Source organism: Geotrypetes seraphini, chromosome 3 (genome assembly GCF_902459505.1).
Source record: "Geotrypetes seraphini chromosome 3, aGeoSer1.1, whole genome shotgun sequence".
In the NCBI taxonomy this organism is placed as follows: domain Eukaryota; kingdom Metazoa; phylum Chordata; class Amphibia; order Gymnophiona; family Dermophiidae; genus Geotrypetes; species Geotrypetes seraphini.
The window spans coordinates 160,001,808-160,021,687 of record NC_047086.1 but is presented as its reverse complement, the minus strand read 5'-3'; the positions used below and the strand labels follow the sequence as shown (position 1 = coordinate 160,021,687).

The window sequence follows — 19,880 nt, the reverse complement described above, 5'->3', positions numbered from 1 at the left end:
TTCAGTTTTGGAGACCGTATCTGGCGAAAGACGTAAGAAGACTTGAGGCGGTCCAGAGGAGGGCGACGAAAATGATAGGAGGCTTGCACCAGAAGACATATGAGGAGAGACTGGAAGCCCTGAATATGTATACCCTAGAGGAAAGGAGAGACAGGGGAGATATGATTCAGACGTTCAAATACTTAAAGGGTATTAACGTAGAACAAAATCTTTTCCAGAGAAAGGAAAATGGTAAAACCAGAGGACATAATTTGAGGTTGAGGGGTGGTAGATTCAGGGGCAATGTTAGGAAATTCTACTTTACGGAGAGGGTGGTGGATGCCTGGAATGCGCTCCCGGGAGAGGTGGTGGAGAGTAAAACTGTGACTGAGTTCAAAGAAGCGTGGGATGAACACAGAAGATTTAGAATCAGAAAATAATATTAAAGATTGAACTAGGCCAGTTTCTGGGCAGACTTGTACGGTCTGTGTCTGTGTATGGCCGTTTGGAGGAGGATGGGCAGGGGAGGGCTTCAATGGCTGGGAGGGTGTAGATGGGCTGGAGTAAGTCTTAACAGAGATTTCGGCAGTTGGAACCCAAGCACAGTACCGGGTAAAGCTTTGGATTCTCGCCCAGAAATAGCTAAGAAGAAAAAAAAAAAAAAAAAAAAAATTTTTAAATTGAATCAGGTTGGGCAGACTGGATGGACCATTCGGGTCTTTATCTGCCGTCATCTACTATGTTACTATGTTATCACTATCTTACTGTCATCCCCTCTATCTGCCATATCCTCAACCTATCACTCTCTACCACATCTGTGCCTGATGCTTTCAAACATTCCGTCATCACGTCACTCCTCAAAAAACCCTTGCTGGACACTACCTGCCCTTCCAACTAATGCCCCATCTCCCTTATATCCAAGCTAGTTGAACGTGCTGTTCACCGCTGTTGTCTTGACTTTCTCTCATCTCCCCCTTGCAGCTCAGCATCTACCCCCCCCATCCCCGCCCACTTCTTCTGAAGTCTTGTTTCTCACCTCTCCCTTGCTCACTCCTGCATTCCAACATTTCCCTTCTCCCCTCTCCTCATAGTCCACATATCCCTTCCCCCACCTCCAACCCTCTGCCTTCTATCCTTCACCTCTCACAGTCTAGCATCTCCTTGTCACAGAGAGTACAAACAAACAAACTGGGTTTGCAGCCTGCTGCTTCTGCTGATAGGTTGAACCTCCACTCTGCTTGATGCCAGGGCAGATGGCTCCATGTCACCACTACCTTGCTGATCTCTCAGAGTTGCCACTATGTACAAGTGCACAACTTGCACAGTGGATTGGGCTGACCCTAGAACAGGGGTGTCCAAACTTTTGGCTTCCCTGGGCCACACTGGCCAAAAAAAATGTTTTTGGGGCCACACAAATGTGCAAATGCTGCTGCAAGACAGAGGAGGGAGCCGGCAAGATGGTAAACACCCGGGGGCAGCAGAGGAAAACACTGCATCGCCCTTGACTGGGGCCACACAAAATACTTCACAGAGCCACATGTGGCCCTTGGGCCACTGGTTGGACACCCTGAGGGAACTTTCAAGGTATGAAAGGGTTCCTAATAGTGGTACAAGTTTGAGGGAAGTACTGAATTGTATGAACCCTTGGGGGTTCTCAAATCAAGAGCAATGGGAGGTAGCCAAGAGGCTGTATTCTCGGGTGATCCAAAGGAAGGGAAGTGAGGAGGTTCTTGCTTTTTTTTTTTTTTTTTAATTCTTTATTGATTTTCCAAACGCCAATAATGCAAGACACAAATTTATAACATATAAGAAGTCAATAAAAGCACAGCTTACAAATGTACGGAACCAATCATTTTATCCCCCCACCCAATGCTTAATCAATAAAACACAGAAACATAGACTTTTCAATAACCTTACCCTATTCAGATTAATACTATCCTCCCACCCACCCAAATACTCAAAGGTCAAAATTAGGACAGAAATAGCCCCCCCCCCCCTTTCCCTGGATGTGTACGAAAATAAATGAAAATTGACTAATAATCCAAGACCTACTATAGTGAAGTAATATTAAGATGTCAACGGGCCCCAAACCAATTTAAATAAATTACTGTGCCCCAAACTATCAGCATTCAATTTTTCATACCTATAGTTGGAGCACAGATTTGCCCACCAGAAAGGAAACTTTAGGCGATCGTAATTCTTCCAATTATGGGTTATCATCTGCATGGCTACACCGGTCATGTTTAGGAAAAGACAACATTTATATTGATGATACCTATAAAAATTGGGAAAATTTACCCCACCCGCCTCAATATGTTTTTGTAAAGATACTAAAGCAATTCGAGCAGTTTTACCCAGCCAAATAAATTTAGTAAGAATACTATTTAATTTCTTATAAAAGGACCCCTGAAAATAAGCTGGCAACATACCCATTTGGTAGCAAACTACAGGCAAAATCATCATTTTAACCGTCTGAACTCTCCCCCACCAAAACAAATGCAATGGGTTCCATTGCTCACACATTCCTGAGACCTTTAGCAATAAGGATCTTTCATTTACTTTCATCGTCTCTTCCAACGTTTTCTGAATCCAAATGCCTAAATATTTTATACCCTCTTCCTTCCAAAGAAAAGGGAATGTGTCAAATAATCCTTTTGGACAGTGTACGTTTAGCGGAAGAACCTCTGATTTACTCCAATTTATTTTATATCCAGAAAATTTTCTGAATCTATCAATCAAATTTAGTAAATGTGGAATGGTAGTTTCAGGATTCTTCAAATGAAGCAAAATATTATCTGCATAAGCAGAGATTTTATATTCCCGACCTGCATAAGGAATACCCTGTATCTCCTTTGAATAGCCAAAAGCAAGGGTTCCAGAACAATATCAAACAGCAAAGGAGATAATGGACATCCTTGTCTAACTCCCCTCTCCAGACGAAAGCGTTCTGAAAAAGTATTATTAATATATAGTCTGGCAAAAGGGAAACTATACAAGGATACAGAGAAGGCCGGATCTTCCATGGCTTTTGTTAAATTTAACATGTGAAAAGCCAGTCTGGTGTTGTTTGAAGAATGCCTTTGAGCAACAAACCCCATTTGTTGCATACCTATAATATAAGGGAGAGCCTTGGCCAAGCGCAATGCCAATAACATAGCCAACTATTTCCCATCTACATTGATCAAAGAAATAGACCTGTAATTTGAAACCAACATGGGATCTTTATTTGGCTTTGACAAAACAATAGTTAGACATTCTGCCATAGTACCTGAGATGCAACCTTTAATTAGTTGAGCCTGATATAAATTTAAAAGATGAGGCAAAAGGGTAATTTGAAATGATTTATAAAACTCTACAGTGAAACCATCACCACCTGCAGCGGATCCAACTCTAAGGGACTGCTTGTAATTCTTTTAGTGATATAAGCTCCTCAAGACTTCCTTTTATATGCCCGGAATTTTTGGTCCCTTGATCAACTTTAAAAACTCTAAACCTTCAAGTTCTTTATTTGAATAAGGCTCAGAAGAATATAAAGCTTTATAAAAGTTCAAAATTGTTTTAAAATGTTTCCAATTTGAGAATGAGTTTCACCCTTCTCATCTTTAATCACAACAATTTTTACTTTTCTTTTTTTAGCTTTAAAGTAATTAGCTAATAATCTTCCCGCCTTATTCGAGTTTCCATAATACAGAGCCTGTTGAGAAAACAAATCTTTTCTGGCCAATTGTGATGAAATCTCATTATATTTATATTTTGCTTTTAAGAGGGCCTGTAAAGTAATTTGTTCCCATTTCACAGCCAATTTGGACTCTGAATCCTTAATATTTTGTTCCAGATTAGTAAATTCCCTTTTAAGTTGTTTCCCAATATGTGCTGAATATGATATGATTTGCCCTCTCATGGTAGCTTTGAAAGCATCCCACAATGTTTCTAACGAGATTTCCTCTGAAGCATTGAATTGAAAATATTCATTCATTTTTAATTGAAATTCTTCAAGAAAGTTTGAGTCTGCAAGCAATGTATTATTAAATCTCCACACAGGTCTACTACTATCTTGTTCAGCAAATTTAAATTGAATCCAAACTCCACCATGGTCTGACAAAATAATTGGATCTATGGTAGCTTTTGTTACCTGCTGAACTAATTGATCTGAAACAAAAATATAGAGGTCCTTTTACAAAGGTGCGGTAGCGGTTTAACACGCGGAATACCACGCGTTAAACCGCCTGCCACGCTAGTACCTAACGCCTCCATTATAAGAACATAAGAAATGCCCTCACCGGATCAGACCGAGGTCCATCTAGTCCGGTGCTCCGCACATGCAGCGGCCAAATTAGGTACTCCTTTGTGGAGACCCGACTTTACCGTATCCCTCAATATGATATGCAAGAAGGTGTGCATCCAACTTGCGCTTGAATCCCAGTATCGTAGTCTCCGCCACAACATCCTCTGGGAGTGCATTCCAAGCACCCACCACTCTCTGAGTGAAACAGAACTTCCTGAGATTTGTCCTAAACTTGCTACCACTCAGTTTCAGGCTATGACCTCTTGTCCGTGTCACATCTGAAAATGTTAGCATTTCTGCTTCTTGGTCTATCTTATTAAATCCTTTTAATATTTTAAAAGTCTCTATCAAATCCCCTCTCAGTCTTCTCTTCTCGAGGGTAAACAGTCCCAGTTTCCCAAGTCGTTCTTTGTAGCTCAAATGCTCCATTCCTTTGACGAGTTTCGTGGCTCACCTCTGCACTTTCTCCAACAGAATTATATCCCTCTTGAGGTATGGATACCAGTGTTGGACACAATATTCCAAGTGCGGTCTGACCATTGTTCTATAAAGTGGCATTATGACATCTTCCGATCTACTCGTGATCCCCTTCTTAATTATGCCTAACATCCTGTTTGCTTTCTTTGCCGCCGCCGCACATTGTACCGATGGCTTTAGGATATTGTCAATCAGTACCCCTAAATCTTTCTTGTTCGCATTTTGCTAATGTCACCCCCAACATCTTGTACTCATGTTCCTTGTTTTTCCTTCCTAGATGCATCACCTTGCATTTGCTTATGTTAAAGTTCATCTGCCACTTTGTCGCCCACGTTTCCAGCTGGTTCAGATCTTTCTGTAGATCCTCGCAGTCCCTTTGAGAACCAACCGCCTCTACATAGTTTTGTATCATCTGCAAACTTTATTATATTACATGTTGTTTCCTCTTCTCTAGGTCGTTTATAAAAATATTGAACAAGATAGGCCCAAGAACCGAGCCCTGAGGTACGCCGCTAGTCACTTTCTCCCAGTCCGAGAATTTCCCATTTATGCTAACCCTCTGCCTTCTGTTTTCTAGCCAATTGCCGATCCATCTGTGTACTTCTCCTCCTATTCCATGGCTTAGTAGTTTCTTCATAAGCCTTGCATGTGGAACCTTGTCAAACGCTTTCTGGAAGTCCAAGTAAATTATATCCACTGGATCTCCCCTGTCCATTTGTTTGTTCACTTTCTCAAAGAATTGTAGTAAATTTGTCAAACATGACTTCCCTTTTCTGAAGCCGTGCTGACTAGCCCTTATTAAATTGTGATCCTCCAAGTGTTGTACAATGTTATCTTTTATTAGTGTTTCAATTATCTTCCCTGGAACCGATGTGAGGCTCACAGGTTGGTAGTTTCCTGGATCGCCTCTTGATCCTTTTTTGAAAATTGGGATGACATTTGCTATCCTCCAGTCTTCTGGTATTTGCCCAGTTCTAATAGACATATTAGCTACGGATTGTAATAATTCACTAATTTCCACCTTAAGTTCCTTTAATACCCTTGGGTGAATTCCATTCCGTCCAGGGGATTTGTCGCTTTTTAGTTTGTCAATCTGAAAGTGTATCATGTCCAACGTCACATTAACTGTTGTGAGTCTTGATGAGGTGTTAGGATTTTAGGCTGCCGTGGGGGTTAGCACGTTATGAAATGTCCAACGCGCTAACCCCCCGTAGGGCGCCTTGATAAAAGGAGCCCATAATCTATTTGTGAAAATGATTTGTGAATGTGGGAGCAGAAAGAAAATTCCCGAGCATCAAAATGAAGGATCTGGCATATATCCTTTAATCCACAGGATTGTACCAAGTTGTCTAACCCTAATGACTTTAGAATTTAATTGGGTTTTTTGTCCAGCACTGGGTCCATTACAGCATTAAAGTCCCCCGCCACTACTACATTAGAAGCAGCCAGTGGTAGTACCAACTATTGAAGAGTTTTTTAAAAAGTCAGCTTGATTTGAATTAGGGGCATATATGTTGAATAGCGCCAGCATATCATTCCCCAACTCATATTCACATGAACCTATCTGCCTAAGGGATCTGCAGAAATCTGATTGAATATAACCAAACATTTCCTATGGACCAATATAGCCACCCCTGCCTTCTTACCCACAGCTTACACAGTGGTGTGAAAGAGCAGGAGGGGCGGAAAGGAGGGTGGGGGGGGGGGACCTGGTCCAGGAAGTACACAAGTCCAGGGCACAGCTAGGTTAAGGAGACCCAGAGGGAAGCAGTAACTTCCCACTGCATTTGCCTGTATCTGCAACTGCTAGCAAAGTAAGACAAGTTTGACTTGGAACTGAACAATTGTGCTGGTATCTCTAGGGAATGGTCCAGAGCCCAACAGTGTATGTTGCATGGTGTGTATGTTGTATGCTGTGTCCCTTCAGGAGCAGGCCACAGGAGGACACTCTTTTATGAAAGGACTAATTTTGTGTTCACTTTTCTTCCCTACCTGACACTTTCAAGAAAATATTATTTTCCTTTAGCTGCCCCTTGTTTATCCTAGCTCCAGGGCCTGCCCTCATTCACCACAGGGGAGAATGAGGAGGACAATATTTTAGTGTGGCCTATTAATTACATTATATTACATTAGTGATTTCTATTCCGCCATTACCTTGCGGTTAATTAATGTACAGCTGCCAGTGCAGCCCGTCATTAGTCTTAAATTTGACATACCTGGTCTAAATAATCCTAGAGGGATTGAAAGAGGCTGGACAGGCATAGCATTTTGCCAATGTGGCCAGTTTCTGTGAATTTTCAATTATTTTTACTTGGAAAGTTAAAAATAAGATCATTAAAACTAATTTGAAAAATGAAAATTGGTGACAGTTAGTACACTTTTGGAGTACTGTGCATTTTGTAAATTTTATTTTATAGCATCACTAAGATCTTGATTGCCCCCACCTAATCACCCCTTTTACTTTGTAAAGAAGAAGGAGATGGGGCTCAGGAAATGTACAACTGGATTTTTTTTTTTTTTTTTAAATTAAATTTACAAATCCTCGTTAGTGTTTCTAGCACCGGCCGCAGCAGTAACAGTTCGGATGCTCATAGGAATTTTATGAGCGTCGGAGCTGTTACTGCAGCGGCCCATGCTAAAAACAGTAGCGCGGCTTTATAATGGAGTAGGATATGTAGCAATGTGAACTATTGTGACGTTAGGAAGTGATACACTCGTACATAGCAAGAAAGTGATCTTTATTCTGAATTTGAAATTATTTCTCAGTTTTTTGGCTAAGGTACGAATCTGAGCTGATAGCTACAGATGGTCATTTCACCCTCTTTTGGCTGAACTTGAGAAACCCTAAAATATGTTAACATCCTATCACCCAACTCCACAAGAGACAAGGTTAACATAAGGACCATTACCAAAGTAGAGAATGAATCCTTATGTACGGTAATCTTGCCAAGTCCTTCCCTCTCATGTATATAATGAAATAGACGCTTGTCCTTGAACATTCATGCTTTGATAAACTGGTTGGTCTGTAAGGTATCATCAGCCTCTGTCATTTCAGTGTGGTCTCCTTCTGCTTCTTAATTCAATCTTAAGTTCCTTGGCCCTGAGGGTACACTAGGTGAATCAAAAGATTTCATCTGCTGTTTCAATTTGTCATGCAGTGAATACGCAGCTGCCTGAAGAATACTTGGAGCCTTACCATGCTTTGCTGCAAACCAGTGATCTGGAGGTTCAGCAGACGTCTTCCTTATCATTGGTCAATTTTTTGCTTGAAGGAAATGGTGAGTATGCACTTTTATTTTCTCACTTGACTTGGCTGTTCCTTAACCAAGCAGGCAATGTATGATGATACAACTTTTGGGCCTTCACATATCTACAGTCTCTATATTTTTTATATGTTCAGGAATCACTTATCCTTATGGGATGTGATATTCTTAAGAGGCTTAATTCATATCTTGTTATGTACGTTTACTGAGACTGAGGTGTTTTTTTAAATGTTTATTGGCAGTAAACAAAGAAGCAGTTGTCCAAATGGGTTTACTTGAGCCAATACTAGAGCTGCTGGAGTCAGGAGACTCCATCATCCAGTGCAACTCCTGCGCATGCATCATGACTCTGGCAATCTCTGGTAAGTGTATATCCAGTACAATATGAATAATCAGAATGTGTATTGGGGAGAGAGACTCCACTAAGGCTGTTGTATTCTGACAGAATAGGATTCAGAACATGGGTGCATGGATTGTTGGTCACAAAGTGAGTTTGACAATGGCAGCTATGATTGTTGATGAAATAGAATTAAGATCCCTGGTAACATTATAGTACAAGTGGCCATTCATTACAAGGCCCCACATATGCTTATGCACTTGAACAATTTATTTTCTTTTGGTATTATGTTTTCCAAAGGTTCCTAGTTAATAAGGAAGTGCCCTTAAAGTCATTTTAAATTCCCACCAGCATTAACTGGGACCTCCTAAAGTTTTGTATCGGTTTCAGACACTGAAGTTCTTTATCACAACAAAAAGAGATTAGGTTCTTACCTTGTTAATATCTTTTGTAGTAGATAGGTGTGTTCTGGACAGTAGGGTATTCTCCTCATGCCCGCGAGCTGTGCAGAAGGAATCCACTCCAGGTTTTCAACTCCACCTCCTTCTCCAGAGGGCTCTGCTGCCCCCTTCAGTTTGTACCAAAGCAGACGATAGCCCTATATAGGACCAGATAAGGAGGGGTATGGGCAGACTCCCCGAACTACAAATCTTTTCTTCTCTGAAAGTATAATAAATATGTTAAAACATTTTAATTGAACAATCGAAACACCAAAATAACCATACCAATCAAAAACATTTATGGAACTCAAACATTTCACCAATGAATTATAGCAATAGATTATTCTTCATACCCTTAAGGTCTGACTGACATCAAAATCTCAGTTTTGATTCAAACTTCTGATTGAGACAGTAATCAGGCGGAGAAATAACTAACAGTGTGAAGTTTCAGAATGACACACCTATCTACTAGAAAAGATGTTAGCAAGGTAAGAACTTAATCTCTTTTTCTAGTGCAATAGATGCGTAATTCTGGACAGGAGGGATGTACAAAAGCAGTCCCAGAAATCTAGGGCAGGACCTCTGCGCCTGCTCGTAACACTGAGGACTCAAAGACGGTGTCTTCCCATGCTGCCATGTCCACTCTGTTGAACACTCTTGGTGCTTCATTGGCGATTGACATACGCCACTGCTGTAGCACTTCTGTAGCATTCCGGACTCCTCTCCAGCTTCTGTAACACCAGATGAATAGCTCAAAACTCTGGTCTGTTGACGGACCACTTTCTCTGGGAGACCGACTACCACCCCTGTACTGGACATCCATTGCAATGGCCTCTTCAGCTAAACAAATTGGCATATGTTGTGAGAATCATCCACAAAGTTATTCTGAGAGGCATGTCCCGCAATAATTACTGTGGATGGAGCCACCAACCCATGCTGCTCGTGCCGGGAAAGTTAAAGAGGTATGGGGAAAAGGAAGGGGCGTGTGCGCGTGTCATGGGGGTGAGGAAGGAGTGGGGAAGTGCTCCACCACCCCAAGCACCTCTCACTATCGCTACGCCACTTATGGGGAGAATAACCTACTGTCCAGAATGATACACCTATTGCACTAGAACAAGTGATTAGAGTTGTTCCCCCCCCTCCCCATGAGCTCAGAGCTCTGCATCCTTTCCTTGATGAGCTTAGGAATCCCTGCCACTGTGGAAGCATGGTAGGAAATTCAAAGAGCTTTCCTTTTGGAACCCTTCAATGATGAATCTGAACCCTGGCCAATCGGTATCACTGCTGGGTGATAGCTAACTTCCTCCCTCTCCTGGGTCTGTGAATGCAGTCTCAATAGCAGCTGCAGCTGCTCTACAATATCTAGAAGCAAATAATGCCGAAAACTTACCACCAGCTCAGAGGCAGCATTGAGGGGTTTGGAGAGAGGATTTCCTCTCAGATTCCCACATTAAACTGCAGGTTTTGTCTTCTTTTGGAAGTGGACGGAAACAAATATTAGCCTTGCAAATATTTAAGTGGAAGCTATTTCTGAAAAGCTCATATTTAAAGGTACTGTAGAATAGTGCTGATGTGTGTCTAAGTGTAAGAGCCATGCTTACTGCAAAACTTTTGTGTGCATGCATCAGGCAAGTTCCTTCGTTTGTGTTCGGTTCTGTACTTAAAACCTGAATGTCATTTGCTTTGAGCACTGGTTAGCTGTTTTTCTGTGCTGTTGTTAATCTATGGGGTTTGTGTCAGCCTCCTGGAAAGCAGAAAGCCTGACCCAGATCAAATGCAGGTCTTCCACCAAGACATCAGGCTTGCCCTTTTACATGTTTCTATCATTTTGTGTGTCCTGATACAGTTTTGTGAAAGCAAAGCACTGGAATACTAAATGCACCTTCAAGGTCCTAATTGCAGAAGAACCACTTTACCTAACATATCAGTTGACTCCATATGTACCCACTAGGAACTTAAGATCACCAATAAACAACTCCTTACCATTCTATACTACAGGGAAATAGATCACGAGCACGTTAGGGACACTATCATTGCAGTTAATGATCCAAAGTTGTAGAATTTATTACCTCTATCGCCACGATCATTAGCCTCCATCAATAAGTTCAAGGCAGACAAGTGGCATACCTAGCATCGGTGACACCCAGGGCCCATCATTTTTTGATACCCCCCCATCTGTATGAAAAACATGATTTTTAGTAACAATCCACATGTCACACATGAATATGTAGGAAAAGGCAGCATCTTACATACTGCAGTGAGCAGTACATCAATAAACCCATTGTAAAACTAAACAAGCCAGACTAGTACAGATCAATCCTAACAGAAAACCATGTCTTTTCGAATACACAGAACACAGAAAACACCTTCGCCTAGTATGTAATCACAAACTAACTCCTCCCCCTTTTACAAAACTATAGTGTGGTTTTTAGCCACGGTGGTAACAGCTCAGATGCCAACGCTAAAAAATGCTCTACAGGTTTGTAAATGGAGAGATAGAATAAAAATATGTAGACAAAGGTTAATCTGAAGCACCAAGAAGCTAGACTCTGCATACAATGCAACATCACAGAAACAGCAATGCATCTCACCTAAAGCAAAAAAATAAATAAATAAATAAATAAAATATAATATAATATAATTTTTTCTACCTTGTCTGCTCTGGTTTCTGCTTTCCTCATCTTTTTGTCACTCTCTTCCTTTCATCCACTGTCTACCCTTTCTCTGCCCCTTCTATATGGCATCTTCTCTCTTTCTATTCCCGTTCTAGAAACTTTATGCATCCCCCTTCCATTTCTCCCTTCATCCCCATTAGTTTAGCATCCATCTTCCTCCCTTTCCTCCTCCAATGGCTATGGAAAGCAGACGCTGATCACATTGAAAGCGCACTTCACCAGAGGAATTGCTACTTCATTGACAATTTCGCCTGAGGAAATCTGTAGAGCAACTACATGGTCTACCCTTCATAACTTTACCAGGTTCTATAGAGTAGATGCAGCAATTGGGAAAGACACCACTTTTGGGTCCTCCATTTTGAAGGCAGGCTCAGTGGGCGTGCCCTAGAATCAGGGGATTGCTTTGGTACGTTCCTAGTGTTCAGGACACATTGCACTAGAAAGAAAGATTAGGTTCTTACCTCAATAATCTTCTTTCTTGTAGGTGTGTCTAGTAGTCGTGAAGCAGGCTTCGCATGCCTTCTGCCTTAGATCAGTCTGGATCTGGAGACTTCTCTGTCTCTCAGTTAAGCTGAGAAAAAACCCCAATACACAAGAAAGTAAAGTTTGGTCTAAGTCTTCTTGATAGCAGGACATGCGAGTAGCTATGAACTCTGTATAATATTAGTGCTGGTTGCACATAGTTTTGGTATCTGCTTTGCTTTGATTAGTTATTTCAATGTTATAATGTTCATTTATATGTTTGTTACAGAGCAGAACAGAATTGTAGTATTGGAGATTTTTCCCCATTTCCCTCCATCCAGTTATGTTGTCATTATATTGTTCCTTGATTGCGTTTGTACAAACTGAGGAGGCAGGAACAGGTGCCTGGGAAGGAGGTGGAGTTCAAAGATGATTGACAGCATTCTGCAAGCAATTTCTGGGTTCAGATACATAACCCTAGCGTTCAGGACTACTAAACACATCTACAAGTAAGAAGATTATCGCGGTAAGAACCTAATCTTTCTTTATTGTCTTGTACTTTGCCCTGTACATACCAAAGAATGAAAGGATGGATGATAAATATATGTGTTAAATTAACTGCAAGAGCACCGTCTTTAATCTTGAAATGTAACGTTATAGCATTTATGCCTTTGACAAAAGCCCAAGTTACTTTTCCTGGCAGCTGAACATAAGAACATAAGAAAAGCCTTGACTGGGTCAGACTAATGGTCCATCAAACCCAGTAGCCCGTTCTCACAGTGGCCAATCCAGGTCACTAGGACCTGGCAAAAAACCCAAGTCTGGCTTCTGTATCCTGTTTATTTCTGAATATACTGAGGTTGCAGGAGCAGCCATGTGTGACAGTGACATACCTGAGAACCTGAAGTCAAAACATTACCTAACTTCAGTGGAGAGAGAGCAGGATTTTCTATGGACTATTAACACAAGTAGGACTGTGGAACTGGATGGATAAGTTCACTAGTATCCATAAAACATAGAGTAGGGTTAAATAGTCAATATTCTCAATGGAGAAGGCAGTGGCGTAGTGAGGATGAGAGGCGCCTGGGGTGGGAGCACCCCTCCACACCCTCATCTATGCACCCCTCCCCGCTCCCTCCTAGATCCCCCCTGCCGCACACGTGCCCTTCCCTTCCCTTCCCCATACCTCTGGTTGTTTACCACCTCGACAAACAAGAACTTCAACGTGCTCCTCGCAACCCCCGTTGTCTCACCCGCTGAGGTCACTTCCTATGCGGGGCACCCAGAAGTGACATCAGTGGGAGAAACAACATGGTCGTGAGGAGCACATTAAAATTATTGCTCGCAAAGGTGAACAACTAGAGGCATGGGGGAAGGGAAGGAGTGCACGCGTGGCCAAGGGAGGAGTGGGAAGAGGCAGGGGCAGAGAGGAGAAGAGGAGGGGTGCCAGCGCCCCCATCAACATGGCACCCGGGGCGGACCGCTTCCTCCCACCCTCCCTTACTATGCCACCGGGAGAAGAGTAAATAGTGGAGTTCTCCAGGGGTCTGTGCTGAGACTGCTGCTTTTTATCATATTTAGTAATGATATTGAGAAGGGCATAACTAGTTAGATAATTAAATTTGTTCAAAGTTGTTAAAATACAAGAGGATTGTGAAAAACTGCAAGAGGATCTTAGGAGACTAGGCATCAAAATGGCAAATCACATTTTATGCGAGCAAGTGCATAGTGATGCATGTGGAAACGGGGAACCCAAACTATAGCTACATGATGAAGGGTTCCACGTTAGCTGAGTCTCCATCAGTACAGAAAGCCTAAGCCGATATCCAGAAAATCATGCTTTTACTTCTAGACATTTTCACCATCTAGTTCCCTTTTGGATGATAGATAAAAATTATTTCTTCAATTTCTTTTCATAGATAGAAAACCTTCTGTTTTAGCTATGTGACCTTTGTCATAAATTTAGATGACTATATTCTACTGTAAGCTAAAAAGCATAAGCACCCAGTGGTGGGCCCTGGAAGAATAAACGGTTTTCATATTCCTTTTTTTTTAAATATAATTTATATTCCGCATATCCCACAATTCTATGCGGATTACAAATGATTCAGGTACTCAAACATTTTTCCCTAACTGTCCCGGCGGGCTCCCGCTCTAACTAATGCACCTGGGGCAATGTGGATTAAGTGACTTGCTCAGGGTTACAAGGAATACATTACATTAGGGATTTCTATTCCGCCATTACTTTGCGGTTCAAGGCGGATTACAAATGGATTGTCCGGAGATTAGAAGTATTTAGGGAGTAATTTGTACATTTCTTTGAGTTGTTAAGGATTACATCTGCGTTGTCATGATATTGGAAGTTCATATGTAGTAGCTGCAGGTGATGCTTGGGACATTTCTGATTGTGTTAGTTTGGTTTTATGTGTTTTATGAATAGAAGGGTTTTTATTTATTTTTTGAAGGTTTTGTAGTCTGTGGTCAATAGGTTGTAGAGTTGTTGGTCGAGTTTTGCAGCTCGAGTGGCTAGGAGGTTGTCATACAGTTTTTTTCTTTTGACGTTTTTGGTTGGAGGGTGTGTAAATGGTGTGTGGGTTCTCCTATGTCTGGTTGAGGTGGATTGAACTAGTCGATTGTTCCAATAGGCTGGGCTGTCTCCATTTATTGCTTTAAATAGTAGGCAGTAAAATTTAAAGTGTATTCTCGCTTGTATTGGGAGTCAATGTGAGTCGTGGTATACCTCTGTGATGTGGTCGAATTTCTTCAGTGAGTAGACCAGTCTTAGGGCTGTGTTTTGTATTGTTTGTAGTTGTTTTATTATGGTTGCTGTGCATGGGAGATATAATATGTTGCAGTAGTCTATTAGACCTAGGATTAGGGATTGTACCAAGAGTTGGTTGTTTTCGAGTACATGAGCGATCTTTGGTGAGGATGCGTTTTGGTCTTGTAGGGGTTAGTCAGTCTTCTTGTTATTTGTGTGTTGGGGTGGTAGGTGTGTGTTTTTGTGGTGTAGTTAACATTTTGAGAGTAAATGTGTCTGGTAGTGTGATTGAATGAAACCAAGCTGTAGGTTGTTGGTTGGTAGTTCGGTCGCTTCTCGGTCGCTTCATTAAAGGCGCTCATTAATGCGCCTTTGATGTGTGTCGAACGGCTGTGTGCCGTTATGGTTGTGTCTTATAAGTGGTTTGGTGGGTTGTATCTTTTAAATGGTTTGGTGGGTTGTAGCGTCGGGGAGGGGCGGAGTGTGCTCCCACGCTCAATGAAGTCCTCCCGACTGCTACCAGAGAAAGGAAGGTGGAAATTCAAACTGTTCAGCTGAGCCTTCCAACTGGCTCAGCGGGTTGTAGTGTCAGGGAGGGGCGGAGTGTGCTTCCACACCCGATGAAATCCTCCCAACTGCTATTGGAGAAAAACAGGTAGAAGTTCAAACTGTCCCACTGAGCCTTCCAACTGGCTCAGTGGGTTGTAGCATTGGGGATGGGTGGAGTGTGCTCCCACACCCGATGAAGTCCTCCCGACTGCTACCGGGGAAAGGTAGGTAGAAATTCAAACTGTCTCGCTGAGCCTTCCAACTGGCTCTGTGGGTTATAGCGTCGGGGAGGGGTGGAGTGTGCTCCCATGCCCAATGAAGTCCTTCCAATTGTTACCGGAGAAGGCAGGTAGAAGTTCAAACTGTCCCGCTGGGCCTTCCAACTGGCTCAGCGGGTTGTGGCATGGGGGGGGGGAATGTGCTCCCATGCCCGGTGAAGTCCTCCTGATTGCTATCGGAGAAAGGCAGGTAGAAGTTCTAACTGTCCCGCTAAGCCTTCCAACTGGCTCAGCGGGTTGTAGCGCCGGGGAGAGGGGAGTGTGCTCCCATGTTTGATGAAGTCAATGTGGAATATCAAACTGTCCCACTGGGCCTTCCAACTGGCTCAGCGGGTTGTAGCATCGGGGAGGGGCGGAGTGTGCTCCCACGCCCGATGAAGTCCTCTTGACTGCTACCAGAGAAAGGTAGGCAGAAATTCAAACTGTCCAGCTAAACCTTCCAACTGGCTCAGCGGTTCGTAGCGTCGGTGAGTGGTAGAGTGCTCTACCACGCCTGAAGGTTCCTCAGACTCACTGGCAGCAGGTAGAAAAGAATGGTGTATCCAAAGGAGGGTGGAAGATTTTTTTTTTTAAAGTTGGAGAGTTTTCCTGCTGAGCTTTCCAGATTTGTTAAATCTCGAGCAGGTAAACTGTCTGGCGTCCGTGTGGTGTTTCCGCCATCAGGCCATGAGGGGATGCACGATACAGAAAATTTGTTTAAATCCTGAGCAGATGAGTCATCCGGCCTATCGTCCCAGTGGGCTGCTCTTCCAAATAGTGCGGTATTCAAACCCACAACCTCAGGATGCCAAGACTGTAGCTCTAACCACTGCACCACACAATAAGTCAGCCCGATGACTCCACAATTTGCATCATATGCCAAGGTCTGAAATTTGTGGGAGCTGTGAGATGCAAATGAAAAAGTGCTCACCTATCAGAGGTCATCACGTGATCATCAGAATGAGAAGGTTCTGCACATGATCCCTGCTGCACAAGTTCTTTAAAAGAGAAATAAGGAAAAAAAAACATTTCCAAGAATTGAGGTTAAAGTTGATTACAGTCTGTTACTGTCTAGCACGTGTTCAGTTGTTTATCAACAGTACAAGTTAGACAGTCTTGGAGATGTAGTTTAACCATTTTAAATTCTGTTTTATCAGCTTAGTATTTTCGTGAAGCAATTCTGCCTGTGATGTTTAGAACCCTCTTAGAGCTGGAGGATTCATGTCACTCTACCAGTGTTGCATGGGGACTTGCCCTTAAAACTTTTGCTTGCGTGTCCAAGTTCTAGCAAAACTGAAATCTTTTGATTGAAGAGAAGTTATATTCTCTCTAGAGCTTTCTTCAGGCACCAATGTTTGATATGCCTCATTATTTTTTGACAGACTTGAGACTCATACATAGTTTCTAAGCAATAGCGCTCAGCAGCCCCTCTGAACTCAACCATCTCTCTTTTCATTTTGGTTCTCTCCTCCCTACTTTTGGCTTCAGAATAGTGTGAAAGAGCAGACAGAGAGTGTTTTAATTGGCTTGCTACAGTATACAAATTCATCAAAAGAAATAAAAGAATTATAAGTATTATCCTCTATAATAAAACCCTAAGCACACATGCACACTTAGGAGGCCGTCATCCCTGCCGCCGTGCTGTGTTCTTCTGTGGCAGTGTTCGATTTTCATCACATGTGGCGTGTGTCGGCTTGCGGCATGTGCAGTGCATGCGGCGGTTTGAGCAGCGCCGAGAGCAGCGACAGGAAGGTGTCCTTCTCCTGGATGAAGCAGACAGGGTGCGGGTGCTGCGAAGCATCCAGCTAATACTGCTGCTCTGGGAAGTGGAGGGGGAGAGAGAAAGGGAGCTTCTTTGGAGGGGAGGGGTGTGCTGGGAGGCAGGCAGCAATCTTGGTTTGCCTGGGGGGGGGGAGACAGAAGAGGGCCACAGAGAGACAGGCAGGCATGGTGCAACAGAGAGTGATAGGCAGGCAGGGGGCCAGGGAGAGAGACAGACAGAAAGAAAGACAGACAGGGAAGTGGAGGGGGAGAGGGAAAGGGGGCTGTTTTGGGGGAGGGGTATGCGGGGGGCAGGCAGCAATCTTGGTTTGCTCAAGGGGGGGAGAAAGAAGGGGGCCATGGAGAGACAGGCAGGCATGGCGCAACAGAGAGAAATTAGGCAGGCAGGGGGCCAAGGAGAGAGACAGACAGAAAGAAAGGCAGACAGGGAAATGGAGGGGGAGAGGGAAAGGGGAAGGGGGCTGCTTTGGGGGGAGGGGTGTGCTGGGGGGCAGGCAGCAATCTTGGTTTGCTCAGGGGGGAGACAGAAGGGGGCCACGGAGAGACAGGCAGGCATGGCGCAACTTGATATTGCGTTTAAATCAAAACTACAATAAACTACAATAGGCAGGCAGGGGGCCAGGGAGAGAGACAGACAGAAAGAAAGACATACAGGGAAGTGGAGGGGGAGAGGGAAAGGGGGCTGCTTTGGGGGGAGGGTTGTGCTGGGGGGCAGGCAGCAATCTTGGTTTGCCCGGGTGGAGAGACAGAAGGGGGCCACGGAGAGACAGGCAGGCATGGCGCAACAGAGAGAGATAAGCAGGCATGGTGCCAGGGAGAGATACAGAGAGAAAGACAGAAAGAAAGACAGACATACAGGGGGCCAGAGAAACAGATAGCCAGCGGCCAAAGAGAGAGAGACAAAGAAAAAAAGACAGACAGACAGACAGTGGCCAAGGAGAGAGAGACAAAGAAAAAAAGACAGACAGACAGGGGGCCAGGGAGAGACACAGACAGAAAGAATGCCAGAGAGACAGACAAAAAGACAGACAGCAGCCAAAGAGAGAGAGACAAAGAAAAAAAGACAGACAGATAGACATCGGCCAAGGAGAGAGAGAAACAGAAAGAAAGACAGAAAGCGGCCAAGGAGAGAGAGAGAGAAAGAAAGACGGACAGACACATCTATTCTAGCATCCGTTAATGTAACGGGCTTAAAGACTAGTCAACATATAAAATAGTAAAAACCATACCAATCTTAATAATAATAATAATAATAACTTTATTTTTCTATACTGCCATAGTCAGATGACTTCTAGGCGGTTCACATCGAAAGAAGGCTGGACATTCAGCGAATTACAAATGCATGAGGGGGAATGTTACAGAAGAAAAGGGTAGTAAGGGGAGGAAAAGTAAGAGGGGTTCTAAGGGGAGGGAAGTGAGAGGGGTTGCCTAATGAGAGATTGCTTCTGATTTATAGGGTGAAAAGCGTGGTGAGCGAAAGTCGGTCTGTTTAGGTGATGAATTTGTCAAACAGAGTGGTTTTGATTGATTTTCGGAATGCGTTGTAGGTCTGTCTGGTTTTATTTATGTAGTTTCCCAGCCAGGATTGTTGTTTGTTAGCTTGGAACATGAAGGTTCTGTCAAGGAAGGATTTGTATTTGCAGCCAGTGATTTTAGGATTGGCGAAGATGTTTTTGTTTCTGGTTGTTTGTGTGAGGTTAATAAGGGGAAAGTTATCAATGTGGGCTACCATTAAGATGTGTTATTTTACTGTTAACCAGTAGCATAGCCAGACCTATTATTTTGGGTGGGCCCATAGTTATGTTGGATGGGCCTTCCCAAACTACTGTCGCTGCTGCAATTACACATATTTTATCTTGTATCTTCCTTCCTCTCCTTCTGCCCCTGGTTCTGGTATTAGCTGCAATCCTCTCCTACCCTTCGCAACTACCTCTTCCGGTGTACCTCAGCTCCTCAGAAGCAGCAGTAACGTGCACCTGCTACTTATGCTGGTCCCTTAGGCTTCCCTCTGTCATGTTCCACAGAAAGAAAACAGGAAGTGACATCAGTGAGGGTGGGGCACACAGAGGAAAATCTACAGAGCTGATGCAGGCAGCGGATGCACATCAATGTCCTTGCCTACAAGGGTGATGAGGTACATTGGAAAGGGGGAGGTTTAGAGAGAGGGGGAGTTGCTAGGCTGAAGGCTGGCAAATGGGACAAATGTTGGATCCAGATGTGGGAGAGAGGGAAGAAAGGCAGACACTGCGGACCTGTCTTGGAGGGGTGGGGGCCCATTAAGGCCCACACATAGCTATCCCACTGCCGTTAACCTCAGTTTCTGAAAACTAAGGGGTTCTTTTACTAAGCTGCTGCAAAATCTGGGCTCAGCTCGTACTAATGAAGGACTTTTCCATGCACTAAGCCCAGATTTACCACAGCAGTATATTATGGATTCCCATGCTAATTTTTCCATTAGTATGTAGGACTTGCAAAAAAATAACACAGGAGCACTTACCACCTCTTATTTAGAAGATGTTAAGTGTTCCCGTGTTAAGTCCTTATTAGTGGCATAGCTACAGATAGGCCTGTGTGGACCTAGATCCACCCAGCGATGGCACCACTCTGATCTCC

At 43.3% G+C, this 19,880-nt stretch overlaps 1 protein-coding gene across 3 annotated transcripts in view; it reads left to right on the top strand.

Annotated features, from left to right (window-relative positions):
- Positions 1–19,880, top strand: part of LOC117356895 (vacuolar protein 8-like) — a 118,432-nt gene that overhangs the window by 29,714 nt on the left and 68,838 nt on the right. For all 3 annotated transcript variants that reach the window (XM_033936784.1, XM_033936783.1, XM_033936785.1), the window contains exons 4-5: positions 7,900–8,019; positions 8,247–8,366. In XM_033936784.1, the coding sequence (XP_033792675.1) occupies positions 7,900–8,019; positions 8,247–8,366 (240 nt within the window). The remainder of the gene's footprint in view (positions 1–7,899; positions 8,020–8,246; positions 8,367–19,880) is intronic.